This window comes from Cynocephalus volans, chromosome 7, assembly GCF_027409185.1.
Source record: "Cynocephalus volans isolate mCynVol1 chromosome 7, mCynVol1.pri, whole genome shotgun sequence".
Classification (NCBI taxonomy): Eukaryota; Metazoa; Chordata; class Mammalia; order Dermoptera; family Cynocephalidae; genus Cynocephalus; species Cynocephalus volans.
Genome location: NC_084466.1, coordinates 95,136,953 through 95,150,534, shown reverse-complemented (window position 1 = coordinate 95,150,534; position 13,582 = coordinate 95,136,953). Strand labels below are relative to the sequence as shown.

Below are 13,582 nucleotides of genomic sequence, written 5' to 3'. Positions count from 1 at the left end.
GAGAGCTTTTGGAACAGGAATGATGAATTTTGTGTTATGTATTTGTATTTGAAAGGAAATATCAAACTGTAGGTCAAAGTTAAAGAATATGTTTTTGTTCAGCACTGTAACAGCTGTAACACAGAACTAACCATTTTGGGGAAGGGGAGACTATGTAATGTTCTTGATATTTCTATGGTTATTAATAAAATTAAATATGTGTGGAATGCATACTACGTGCCAAACACTGTATTAAGCACTCATTTAATTATTACAACTACCTTGAGAGGTATTATTATTCCCATTTTACAGATGAGAATGAGAAGACCTGGGAAAGTTAAGTTGGCCAAAGGCACATGGTTAATAAGTAGACAGATTGGCAAAACTTTTAAAAATAAGTATACAAGTTTGTGTTAATCCTTCTCATGTCCTACCCAGTTGTCATCATTTGACTTAGGCACAGCTCCTCTCATAGTTTACACATTATTCCTGATACCTACTCCCGTTTCCCTTCCCACCATGCGTACATATCAATATTAGTGTTTGATGTGTGACCTTAGATTTGTATATGTCTTTGGAAACAGTATTGTATTGTTTTAGATGTGTGCATGTGTGTTTACATTATACATAATATATAAAAGTATGAATTCTATAGCTTGTCCAATTTGATATGTATATATCTACTTTATTGCTTTTAATCTCTACATAATTTTGTGCATTCACCACGTTTTCCTTATCTTTTCCCCTGTAGATAGACTTCTACAATGCCTCATACTCCCTTCTACTTTCAGCAGAGCTGTGATAAATATCCTGCTATGTGTCCCCCTAAAACCCAGCTTCTTTCACTATGTCTTTCTGCCTCTTACTATATGCTGTTTTTTAGGGAGTAATATAGGATAGAAGAAAACTGACTTCTTCATTCATAGTATACTTAAGTTTGCAGGGATTTTGATCCTTAAAAAGATCAAAATATATGTGGAATAGGTGATGCCGTTGATGTTTCTAGAAGGAGCCATGTGGGCAGGAAGATCTAAGTGGATTGTTCTCTTCTATTCCTTTGCTGCATTACGTTCAGTCAGTGGTGACATAAACGTTACAGCATTCACTAGTATATGTGTTCTAGCTCTCTTTTAGTAATTCTCTTGCTGTCATTTGTATGAAATACTGCATATTATAACATTGTAATTGTAAATGATTTATACATTATCTTAATAGTTGTCAGAGCCAGTATTTTCCTTACAAGCAGGTAGTAACTATGTTCCATCATAATTCATATTTGATCTTCCCACTCCTACAAGGAAATATATTTTACACTCTCTGGGAGATTCACAAAACATGTAGGGCCCATTAATAGGAAGAAAACATGATATATAGTTGTCGTATTTGTTATTTTTGACTTCTAATTTATTCATTCTCTCAACCCTGTTCTCTGACGAGTGTTACTATGGCACCTTAGTTATGGCATGGAAAACAGGCTAATTATGTTCTTTGAAACAGACAACAGTGATACATCTTGAGACACAAGCATCTGGTACTCTCAGCATTTCCCTCATCAGTGCTAGTCTAGGTGGGGCTCTCTTGTTGTCCAAATATTTTCTGTTACTGTACATCCTTATTTATTTTTTCTTATGCTTTTTTTTAAAGATGACCGGTAAGGGGATCTTAACCCTTGACTTGGTGTTGTCAGCACCACGCTCAGCCAGCGAGCTAACCGGCCATCCCTATATGGGATCCGAACCTGGGGTCTTGGTGTTCTCAACACCGCACTCTCCCGAGTGAGCCACGGGCCGGCCCCTTTTCTTATGCTTTTGTAAATAGTGGTTTGTATTTACTAAAGTCACGAATCTTGTATTTAGATTGTTTCCTTTTTGGGGGGACTGGATCCAAACCCTGGAACTTGGTGTTGTAACAATGTATTCTAACCAACTGAGGTAACCAGCCAGCCCAGTAGATTGTTCCTTTTCAAGTGTTCTGTCTACTCAGAGAAGTAATGTGACTTCCTTCTTCCCAGCTGTTTTTCTGCTCTTACTCATTTTTTTTCTTCTTTGGCGGCTGGTCTGTACGGGAATTCGAACCCTTGACCTTGGTGTTATCAAGACCATGACCAAGTGAGCCACCAGCCAGCCCTGCTCTTACTCTTTTTTATTGAATTAAGCTTCTCACTATTTATAAACATCTCTTGTTTGCATAGTGATTTACTTCAAGTAAATAAAACACTTTTGTCTCTTAAACACTTTTTAATCAGAAGAGTACTCCAACTACATCACCAAATTTTGAAAAATAAAGAAAATATAAGAATTATCCATAATTTTTCTACCAAATGTAACCATTTTTACTTTTGGTATATTACCTTCTAGTCCTTTTTAACTATTGATTTAATGTAGGTTGTAATCATAGTGTATATACTCTATTTGTATGTCTTAGGTTTCACTGAACTTTTATGTACCATAACATTTTCCACTTTGCCTTAGTTTTCATCATCATTTGTAGTATCTTCAAAATATTCTCTAGAGTAGCACTATTCAATAAAAATATAATGCGAGCCATATATATACATTTTTAAGAAAGTAAAAAGAAACAGGTTAATGATATATTTAACCCAATATCTCTAAGATATTTCTTATTTTAACATGTAAAAATTATATATTATGTATAAAAATTATTATTAGATTTTTATCACTCTTTTTTTCCAAACTAAGTCTTTGAAATGTGGTATCTAAAACATAGTCAGTTCAGTCACTAAATTTTCATTGGTCAAAATGAAATGTAGTCCTACTAAAACAATAACATTTTAGCAGAAAAATATTTTATATTGCCTTCATTTTTAAATTTAAGTTAGTGCTCGCTTCGGCAGCACATATACTAAAATTGGAATGATAAATTTAAGTTAATGAAATTAAATAAACTTAGTTCCACAGTCATACTAGCCATATAACATGTGCTCATCATCTACATGTAACTCCTTCATTTAAATTTCAATTACATAAATGGGCTGGCTGGTGAGCTCAGTTGGTTAGAGCATGGTGTTATAACACCAAGGTCAAGGGTGCAGATCCCCATACCAGTCAGTTGCCAAAAAATAAATAAGCAAATAAATAAATACATTTAAATTAAATGAAATTAAAAATTCAGGACCTCAGTTGCACTAGTAACATTTTAAGTGATCAATTGCCAGCTTTACAGTGTACATTAGTCCCCTACCCCTACCCCGTTATCTGTGGGGGATACTTTCTAAGACCCCTAGTGGATGCCTGACACTACAGATAACTATATATGCTGTGTTCTTTCCCATACATACATACCCAAGACAAAGTTCAGTTTATAAATTAGGCACAGTAAGAGGGGTTTCTTGTGTTTTGTTGGGTTTTTAAAAATTTTTATTGAATCAAAATTGATTATACATATTCTTGGGGTCCAGCGTTGAGATATGTTGATCAAATCAATATTACTAGCATATACATTGTTACAAACCATACTTATTCTTTATGCCCCTTGTCCAATCTCACCTCACCCCCCTTATCCTCCCCTCTTCCCCCTTCTAGTTACCCTAGATTTCTTCTCTCCTTCTGAAAGAATAATGGTTACTCTGTCAATTTCTTGCCTAGATGATCTGTCCAATGCTGAGAGGTGTGATCAGGTCCCCCAGTATTATCACAAAGCAGATGCTTCTTCTGTCACTCTGAAATGGGCTTTGTGGAGAGAGACATCCTCTTCTTTTCTTTGTCTCTGCTGGTGACTCTTCTTGTGTCAATGCACTCCAGTGGCTGGCGGACCATCTGCGTGGTAGTTATGGCATCTAGCTGCTTTCGTGGCAGCCATGGTTATTGTGGTGGCTGTGGTGGGCCACCCACATGGAGGTGATGTTTTTGGCATGCTCCTTGGTGCTGGCAGTGTGCCTGGTTGGTGGTGGTGGGGGGGTCCAGTCCCTGGCTCCATCCCTCAGGTCCCCAGGTGGGCCCCCAGACAATGGCATGGTGTAGGCACAGTAAGAACTTAACAACAGTAGTAATAAAATAGAACAGTTATAACAATATGCTGCAGTAAAAGTTATGTGAATGTCTATTTCTAGAATTTTCCATTTAATATTTTTGAACTGCAGTTGACTGCAGGTAACTGAAATCATGGAAAGTGAAACTGCAGATAAGGGGGTTTATATTTACTAAAGTCAGTAATCACTATATGCCAATTCTTACTTGACTGTTTATTCCTCTGTACAAATATTTACATTGTTTCCAGATTTTCAATGAAATGAATAGTATACTGATATGTTTATGAATGTATATTTTCCCATGTTTTGGATAATTTCCTTAAAGTAGACTGTTGGAAGTAGAATTTGTTTGTTTTGTTTGTTTGTTTGGCAACTGGCCAGAAGTAGAATTATTGGGTCAAAGAGTATGAATTTGGGGGCTTGCCAGTTACTCAGTTGGTTAGAGTGCAGTGTTCTAACACCAAGGTCAAGGGTTCAGATCCCCATATGGGCCAGCCGCAAAAAAAAAAAAAAAAAAAAAATATGTATTTGTTTATGTTTCCTCATGTGTGTTTTCAGATTATTTCCTTAAAGATTGTCAGTTGCACTCCCATCAACGAATATATTCATTTCACCAACCTTTCTTCATCATTGAGTATTAACATATTGTTTCTTTAGTTACTAGAGAGGAATATCTGTATGTATTTATTCATTTTCAACAGAATGGTTTTTCCTGTTCTCGGCTCACTTATCTATTAGTCTTCTAATGTTTATTTGTTTAATTTTTTAAAATTCTTTATGGACTAAAGATATTGTCACATTCTCCCTGGTTGATTGGAAGAGAACCAACTGAAATCTTTAATTTTTCTGTAGCAAATCTCTAGATAATCTTTTCTTTCTAGGCTTGAACATCATTTACACTCCAGAAGTTTGATATTTACTTCTCTTTTATTATAGATTTTCCTTGGATTTTTTAAAAAAGAACTTAACTGTAATCAAACTGAAATTTATATAGTTATATAATTGTGAGAAAAGAAACTAAATTGCAAGTTCTTAAACTTCAGTCAAATCCAGTGCTGAGCCACCCTAGCACCACTGCATGCAAAGTATTATGCAAATCTGCATTTAGATGGAGAGTAGATGGACCCAAATAGGTTAAAATCCACTAGTCTGAATATTTCAAAATAATTTAATATATTTCTGCCCTGTTATATTGTGATCAGGTTATTTTCTAAACAAAAGGAAAGGCCTTTTGTCCCCTACGTCACTGTGTATCTGCAACTGATAATTATTAGTCATGATTACTCTACATAACTTTATTTCCTTTTGAATCAATATAGACTTTTACTTCCAAGAGTTATACATCCCTAAAATTTACATAGATGTTTATGCACACACACACACTCACACATATACTTTTATTCTTCAGATAATTGTTAATGGAAATAATAAAAAGAGTTTGTGCTCTTAGGAAAAGACAAAAAGAACCCCAAATTATTACCCTGAATTAAGGTAAACACAGGTAAAGAGTATTTCCTTTCCTTTCCTTTTAGTATATTAAACAATTTTGTTTCTAACATTCTCCTACGTTTAAACCACCCTGAGAAATCCTTCGAGTGGTTGTATAACAGATCTAAGTTTTTGAGACTTCCAAGCATTAAGTCTGGCTCTGCTAAAATGGTTTTTGGTTTTACTTAGTCTTTCCCTATCCTTCTTACCTCTGCCTCTTTATTTTGTTTCATTTTCCATTGTAATGAATAAAAATGTCCCATTTTACTCTCAATTATGATTAACATTATCCAACCCCAAAGTGTTAGATCCTTCTTTGCTTTTGGTTGCTTATAGGGACAGACTTAAAAAAAAAAAAAAAAGTATTTTTCTAAACTATAGATATATAAACTGTTCGCCTGTTTTTATTGCAAACTTGACATATGAAAAAAAAATTTTTTTGTAATGGCACTGTTTTTATTTTTGGTGATACTATACTCTGGAACGTATTACCTAGCAAAGGTTATAAATCTAGGAAGAAAAATTATGGTTGGCATCAATTTTAATAGCCTTTGCAGTCTAACAGAACACAAATCCCAAATTGTTTAAATATTAAATATTTACTTAAAGAAAACGAGAGACCATTCAAACATAGAATTAGTTTAAATCACGAATTTGCTTCTTATTAAGAGCTGAATTTTTTTTGTATATTCATTATAAAATTAACAAAATTGAAGTTATACTATCCATACTGCAATACTCTTGTGTTGCATTTTAAAGTAAAACACCACATACAATATACACACATTTGGAATGATGCCAAATTTAGACTCTAGGGGCATATTGTTCTGTACCTTAAATTACAATCAGATGTATTTTAACACAGATCAAATTTTCAGTCTGAAGTTGGTGAGAAGCCTAATTATTTGACCAGGTTACTATTTATGTAGACCATTCTATGGCTGTCTGTGGTTAATCCACAGCTGGCAGAATGCTAGCTCTGGGAGGTTTTTATTTCATGCTGGAACAGTTTGGGGAGAAATAGGGGGAAAGCTTTAAACTCTTTGTTAAATGAAAGGCTAAAAAGCAAGTACATACATATTTCTATGGAGACAAGATGCTATATAAACTGTTCATTTTAATTCTCCCAGTGACAGAAATAGCAAAGGAAGCAGCTTGGATACTCATGGTGTGCAAGTGACATGGTATTTGGTTTAAAAAGAAAGATGAAAACATTTAAAAAATAATGATACCTAAGACTAAGACTTGTTACCTTTTAGAACAGTTGAATATTGGTAAAGAATCAGTGGACTGGAACTTTGAATGATGAGAAAATATTGTATTATTATAGGAAAACATCATTTTTATTAGAATTTCATTAATAATACTTTAAAATGATATGAGACAATTGTAGGGGACAAAAAGTAATACCTTTTTCTCACCCACTGCAAGGGTTGTGGCTGACACCCCTATAACAAAAGGCAGATTAACAAGAAAAAAGCATAACAAATTTATTTAACAAAGTTTTACATGACATGGGAGCCTTCCGAAATGACCCAGTGAAAATTGTGTGTTTTTATGGTGGAGTGTGATAAAAGAAGTGCATAGCTGTGGAGAAACATGATTGGATAAAAAGGGTATGTTCTAATGGTAGTAAACTTGGGGGAGGGGGTGCTTGCCAGGGGTGGAAGCCAGTAAGTCCTGTCTGTCCAGATTCTTCTTGACCTCTGGGTATACAGCAGGAAGCCTCTGGAACAAAGGTCTTATGACTTACTTTCAGGTGAAGTAGGTCAGAGAATTCCTTTTTGGCCAGCTGTCACACAGAAAGGCAGGAGAAGGTCAGAGTGACCTTCTTGCTTCTGTGGTTTTCTCAAGTGCCAGGGTGCCATATTTTGAGTCCCGTCACCATTATAGTATAAAATTCTTTCCTAATATCTCAATATGTACAAGGGCTGTAAACCCACCTTCAAAGAGGGATCCCGATACACACGACCCCTGCCACAAAATTAATTCTTTTTACTCTTCTTATAGTATTCAATTTGAAATTTGAAAATAATAGAAAAAACTTTTTTTAAAAAAACTTTTTAAAGTTTACATGATGGAAGTGGTTAGTACCTCAGTTGTAAGTGAATATTTTAATAATATTTTTGTAACTTTTTACAGAAGTTTATTTTATGTTTTCAAAGTTAGATTTTCTCCATTTATAAGCTAGCTCTTCTCTCCTTCTGGTTACTAATGTCCCCTCTTCCTCTGGTTCTTTGTTATAATTATTTACCTTGCTTCTTCATTCTTCTGTTTCTCCACTAGATCTTTTTCTTTGAAAAGCAAAAATGCTCAAATTTTTCCTGTCCTTAAAACCAACCTTCTCATTCTCCCCTCCTCCAAAAAAAAAAAAAAAAAGGCTTTGTGCCCTTTCTTCTCTATTATCTACTCAAACTAGGGGCATGGTATCTGGCGTCATTTGAATCCAGGCTCCATCCCATGTAAGCTGTGTGATGTGGGAGACATTTTTAACTTCTCTATCTTGCTTTCTTTATTTATGAAATGAGACTAACAATAGTATCCAACTCATAGGTTTGATGTAAAGAAAAAACAATAAGTGAGTTAATGCTTATAAAGATTTTTATATGGTGACTGGCACACAAAAATTGCTTAGTAAATTACAGATGATTTACATCACTGATAAAGCTCCCAAAATAATTTTTAATTTCTACCCTTACTTTCTCACCATTCCTTCTTCTTCTTCTTTTTTTTTTGGCAGAGGTTGGCCAGTATGGGGATCTGAACCCATGACCTTGGTGACTCTCCCAAGCCTACCAAATAGGCTCCTAACCTGCCACTCAAGGCCCTTCAATGTTCTTAACTCACCTGGCCTTTCTAAGTTCAACTTCTGTTATTGCCCTTTGTGTATTCCTTTACTCACATGTACACTGTCCAGGCCAGTTTCCTATATGCACATTCATGTCTGCTTATACTTTCATCTAGGAAGCATAAATATATTTTTAATAAGACTTTTAATGATACTAAAGATATAGATAAATAGCATTTTAAAATATAACTTTCCTAACATGAAATTTTAATTAAAATATTTTTCTATTTTCTTTACTGAATTATTTTCTTGTTATTTGAAAATTCTAATTCAGAATCTTACTCAAAAATTCAGTTTACCTAAGATGTCTCTTTGGGTAACAATGTATGATCTTAGTAAACAGATTATTTTTAAGTCACTTATAAGAATCCAAACTGTTTATGAGGAGCTCTAAGGATCCAATCTGTCTTTATTACTATTTCTCTAATTTAATTGTAATTATTGTCTTGAATGAGACCTTTCAAGTAATTTTTCTTTTGTAGATTCCCAGAATTCTTTCAGTGTTGTGCATATAAATCTTATATGAAATAAGTAATATTTTATTCTATGAAGTAATGGCATGTATCAAGCATTTAGTACTCATATGATAAGTTTTTCTTCTGGTCAAATTCAGCTATCTTCAGCTTTGCGTTTTGTAATTGTGTCTTATAAAGACTTCAGTATTTTGTGTAGACTTCTTTTATTCTCACTGAGAGTGACTATGTGAAGATGACATTTCTAATTTTTCCTTCTTTTTTCTTTATCCAGGGCTTTTTTCTTACGGTTTCCCCAGAGTCAGTATTAAAAGTGGCTCACTATGCTTCTGAAAACAATAGAATTTTCAGTTTAAATCTATCTGCACCATTTATTAGCCAGTTCTACAAGGAACCATTGATGAAAGTTATGCCTTATGTCGACGTACTTTTTGGAAATGAGACGGTAAGTTTTCTTTTTTTAAAGAAGTACATGTTTGTGTTTTTTTTTGGTTTTGATCTTTGTATCTGTTTAGAAATATATAAATAAAAACCTGTATTTTGGCATAAATATCCTTGAGAATTGCTCAACAAAATTTCCTCAATGTGAACTACTCTAACTCAATATCTTCAGTATTTCCTTCAGTATATACTAACTTCTTACTTAATAAAACATTTGTTTTTTAAAAGGTTAGGACATTGAGATTTACTGTACATGTAGTAAAATGTACCCTTCTTACTGTGTATGTCTATGAGTTTTTGCAACACATACTTGATCTGTCATTATGACCACAATCAAGATAAAAAAGACTTTCATCACTTCTTTTAATCTCTTTAAAGTCTGAGAATATTTAGTTTTAGTTTAATAAATTATGAGTAAATGTCAATATGTTGTAATTTGTATTAAAAACCTTTACTTATAGTATCGTTTTTGCTAATATTTGTATGTTATAGTTGAAGATATTGAAATGGAATTTCATTTTATCTATTACAGCTTAAAAAAAAATTTTTTTTAACCAAGGCTGTATTTTCCTTAATTCTAAATTATGGAAAATTTTTTGTTTGTTTTTTGGTATTTATAGCTTATATTTAACCTGTAGGCTCAAAAAATCCATGAAATAGGGGGGGAAAAAAGCCTTCAGTGTATCTTCACATGACTTTGGCAATATTACTGAACTTTAGTGAATCTTGGGGGTTTTATGTATAAAATGAAGATGCTATATTAATCATCTCAGATGTCCATTCTGATTGTAACTGTATGGTTCTACATTTGTTTTATATTCAAATAAGGTAACTGTGCTGTCTGCCTAGAATAACACTAAAATTTATGTGAAAGTAATTTATGAGATCACCTGGGTGAAGATTAAAGGACTGATTTACAGAAGTATTATCATGGTGTGAGTAACAAAGGTGATAGCCACTGGAAAGAAATGCCATGTTCTTGACAATTCACACAAAGTGACATACATAATGGCAAGAAATAATGGTAAATGCCTTGAACTGCTCGATAGCTGCCAGAAGTCTCATTTGACTAATATTTACCTTTTAGATTTTCCTTATTAACAGTTTTATTTTCTAAAGGGTAAAGGAAGTAACTAGGAAGAGTGCTACTCTAGCCCTTTGAATAACATGAAAGAACTGGTCATCTTTATAGCAGTCTGAGAATCATTGGGAGAAATTGACACTTGCTCTTAGAATTCTTTATGGTCAGGGAAGATCAGACTGTCAGCATTTAAATATGTGCTCTTGACTTTAAAACAACAACTTTTAAAACTTTTAAAAAAGATAAATATGATTTCAAAGAATGAGACATTTGAAGTACAGACAGCTTGAGAGGATTGAATATCGCCAGAAATACAATTCAGACTTTATAGTCACAAATTACCTTAATTTGGAAGAGAATTAGGAGGAGCCTTTTAAAAAATTACAGAAAACTCTTTTAATAAGAATTCATATTTGCAAAAGACATATGAAAAAAGTTGGAAATGTACCAGCCAGCTGCAAAAAAACCAAACCACTTAAAAAAAGATGGAAAGTGAACAATGCTAAGGTTTGGCAGACATTTAGGAAAAAAGAAAAGAATAGGCCCAAGAATGATTTAGGTTTGCAGGAAATGTTGATGACATCAAAATGGTCTTCAGTTTATTTATTTGTTTATTTTTAATTGAAACATAATTGATTATACATATTTGTGAGGTACAGAGTTGACTATCAATATTTGTATACAATATGTAATGATCAAATAAGGAAAAATGGTCTTCACTTTATCAGCACCGCACTCTACCGGGTGAGCCACAGGCCGGCCTTACTTTAAAAACAAACAAAAACTCCAAAGCACAAGCAACAAATGAAAAAATAGATAAATTGAACTTCATCAAATTAAAAACTTCTGTACATCAAAGAATGTGAAAAGTCACATCTATCAAGAATGTGACGTATTGGCCAGCCACCAAAGAAAGAGACAACCCACAGGATGGGAGATAATATTTGCAAATCATATATTCAGTAAGGGTTTAATATCCAGAATACATAACTCTTATATTAATATATAATATTATATCTCAATATATAACAAGAAAACGAACAACCCTATTCAAAAATGATCAAAGGACGTAAACAAACATTTCTCCAAAGAAGATATTCAAATGGCCAATAAACACATGAAAAGATTCGCAACATTGCTCATCATTAGAGAAATGCAAATCAAAGCCAAAGTTAGATACTACTCCACACCCATTAGAATTACTATTATCAAAAAAATGGAAAATAACAAGAGTTTGTGAGGATGTGGAAAAATTGGAACCGTTGTGTATTTCTGGTGGGAATGTGAAATGATGCGGCTGCTCTGGAAGACAATTTGCTGGTTCCTCAAGAAATTAAACATAGAATTATTACAATATTATCCACCAATTTCACTTCTAGGTTTATACCCTAAAAACCTGAAAGCGGAGACTCAAGTACTTGTATACCAATATTCATTGCAGCATTATTCACAATAACAAAGGCGGAAACAAGCGAAATAAATGTTCATCAACAGATGAATAAACAAAGTGTCATATTAACATACAATGGAATATTACTCAGCCTTAAAAAATGAAATTCTGATATGTGCTACAACATGAGTCTTGAAAACATTATGTTAAGTAAAATAAGCCACATACATCAGACAAATATTGGATTTCCCTATAAGAATTTGACTTACATGAGTGCCTAGAATAGGCAAAATCATAGAGACAGACGGTGGAATAGTGGTTACCAGGGGCCAAGTATGAAGGTGGAGGGATGTGGGGTGTTATTACTTAATGGGTAGAGAACTTCTGTTTGGGATGATGAAAAAGTCCAAAAAGTGCATAGAGGTGATGGTTGCACAACATTGTAAATGTACTTAATGTCACTGAATTGAATATTTTAAATGGTTCAAATGGTAAATTTTATCTTATGTATAGTTTACCACAATTTTTATTTTATTTTATTTTATTTTTTATATATATATATTTTTTTTAAATTTTATTTTGTCGATATACATTGTGGTTGATTATTGTTGCCCCTTACCAAAACCTCCCTCCCTCCTCCATCTGCTCCCTCCCCCTCAACAATGTCCTTTCTGTTTGCTTGTCGTATCAACCTCAAGTAATTGTGGTTGTTATATCTTCTCCGCCCCCCCCCCGGGTTTTTTTTTGTCTCTGTGTGTGTGTGAATTTATATATTAATTTTTAGCTCCCACCAATAAGTGAGAACATGTGGTATTTCTCTTTCTGTGCCTGACTCGTTTCACTTAATATAATTCTCTCAAGGTCCATCCATGTTGTTGCAAATGGCAGTATTTCATTCGTTTTTATAGCTGAGTAGTATTCCATTGTGTAGATGTACCACATTTTCCATATCCACTCATCCGATGATGGACATTTGGGCTGGTTCCAACTCTTGGCTATTGTAAAGAGTGCTGCGATGAACATTGGGGAACAGGTATACCTTCGACTTGATGATTTCCATTCCTCTGGGTATATTCCCAACAGTGGGATAGCTGGGTCATATGGTAGATCTATCTGCAATTGTTTGAGGAACCTCCATACCATTTTCCATAGAGACTGCACCATTTTGCAGTCCCACCAACAATGTATGAGAGTTCCTTTTTCTCCACAGCCTCGCCAGCATTTATCGTTCATAGTCTTTTGGATTTTAGCCATCCTAACTGGGGTTAGATGGTATCTCAGTGTGGTTTTGATTTGCATTTCCCGGATGCTGAGTGATGTTGAGCATTTTTTCATATGTCTGTTGGCCATTTGTTTATCTTCCTTAGAGAAATGCCTACTTAGCTCTTTTGCCCATTTTAAATTGGGTTGCTTGTTTTTTTCTTGTAAAGCTGTTTGAGTTCCTTCTATATTCTGGATATTAATCCTTTGTCAGATGTATATTTTGCAAATATTTTCTCCCACTCTGTTGGTTGTCTTTTAACTCTGTTAATTGTTTCTTTTGCTGTGCAGAAGCTTTTTAGTTTGATATAATCCCATTTGTTTATTTTTCCTTTGGTTGCCCGTGCTTTTGGGGTCATATTCATGAAGTCTGTGTCCAGTCCTATTTTCTGAAGTGTTTCTCCTATGTTTTCTTTGAGAAGTTTTATTGTTTCAGGGTGTATATTTAAATCCTTAATCCATTTTGAGTTGATTTTAGTATATGGTTAGAGGTATGGGTCTAGTTTCATTCTCCTGCATATGGATATCCAGTTATCCCAGCACCATTTGCTGAAGAGGCAGTCCCTTCCCCAGTGAATAGGCTTGGTGCCTTTGTCAAAGATCAGATGGCAGTAAGTGTGTGGGTTGATTTCTG

The 13,582-nt window shown here is 33.9% G+C and overlaps 1 protein-coding gene across 2 annotated transcripts in view; it reads left to right on the top strand.

Annotated features, from left to right (window-relative positions):
• Nucleotides 1-13,582, top strand: part of ADK (adenosine kinase) — a 556,699-nt gene that overhangs the window by 371,166 nt on the left and 171,951 nt on the right. For both annotated transcript variants that reach the window (XM_063102515.1, XM_063102516.1), the window contains exon 7: nt 9,051-9,221. In XM_063102515.1, coding sequence (XP_062958585.1) covers nt 9,051-9,221 — 171 coding nt within the window. The remainder of the gene's footprint in view (nt 1-9,050; nt 9,222-13,582) is intronic.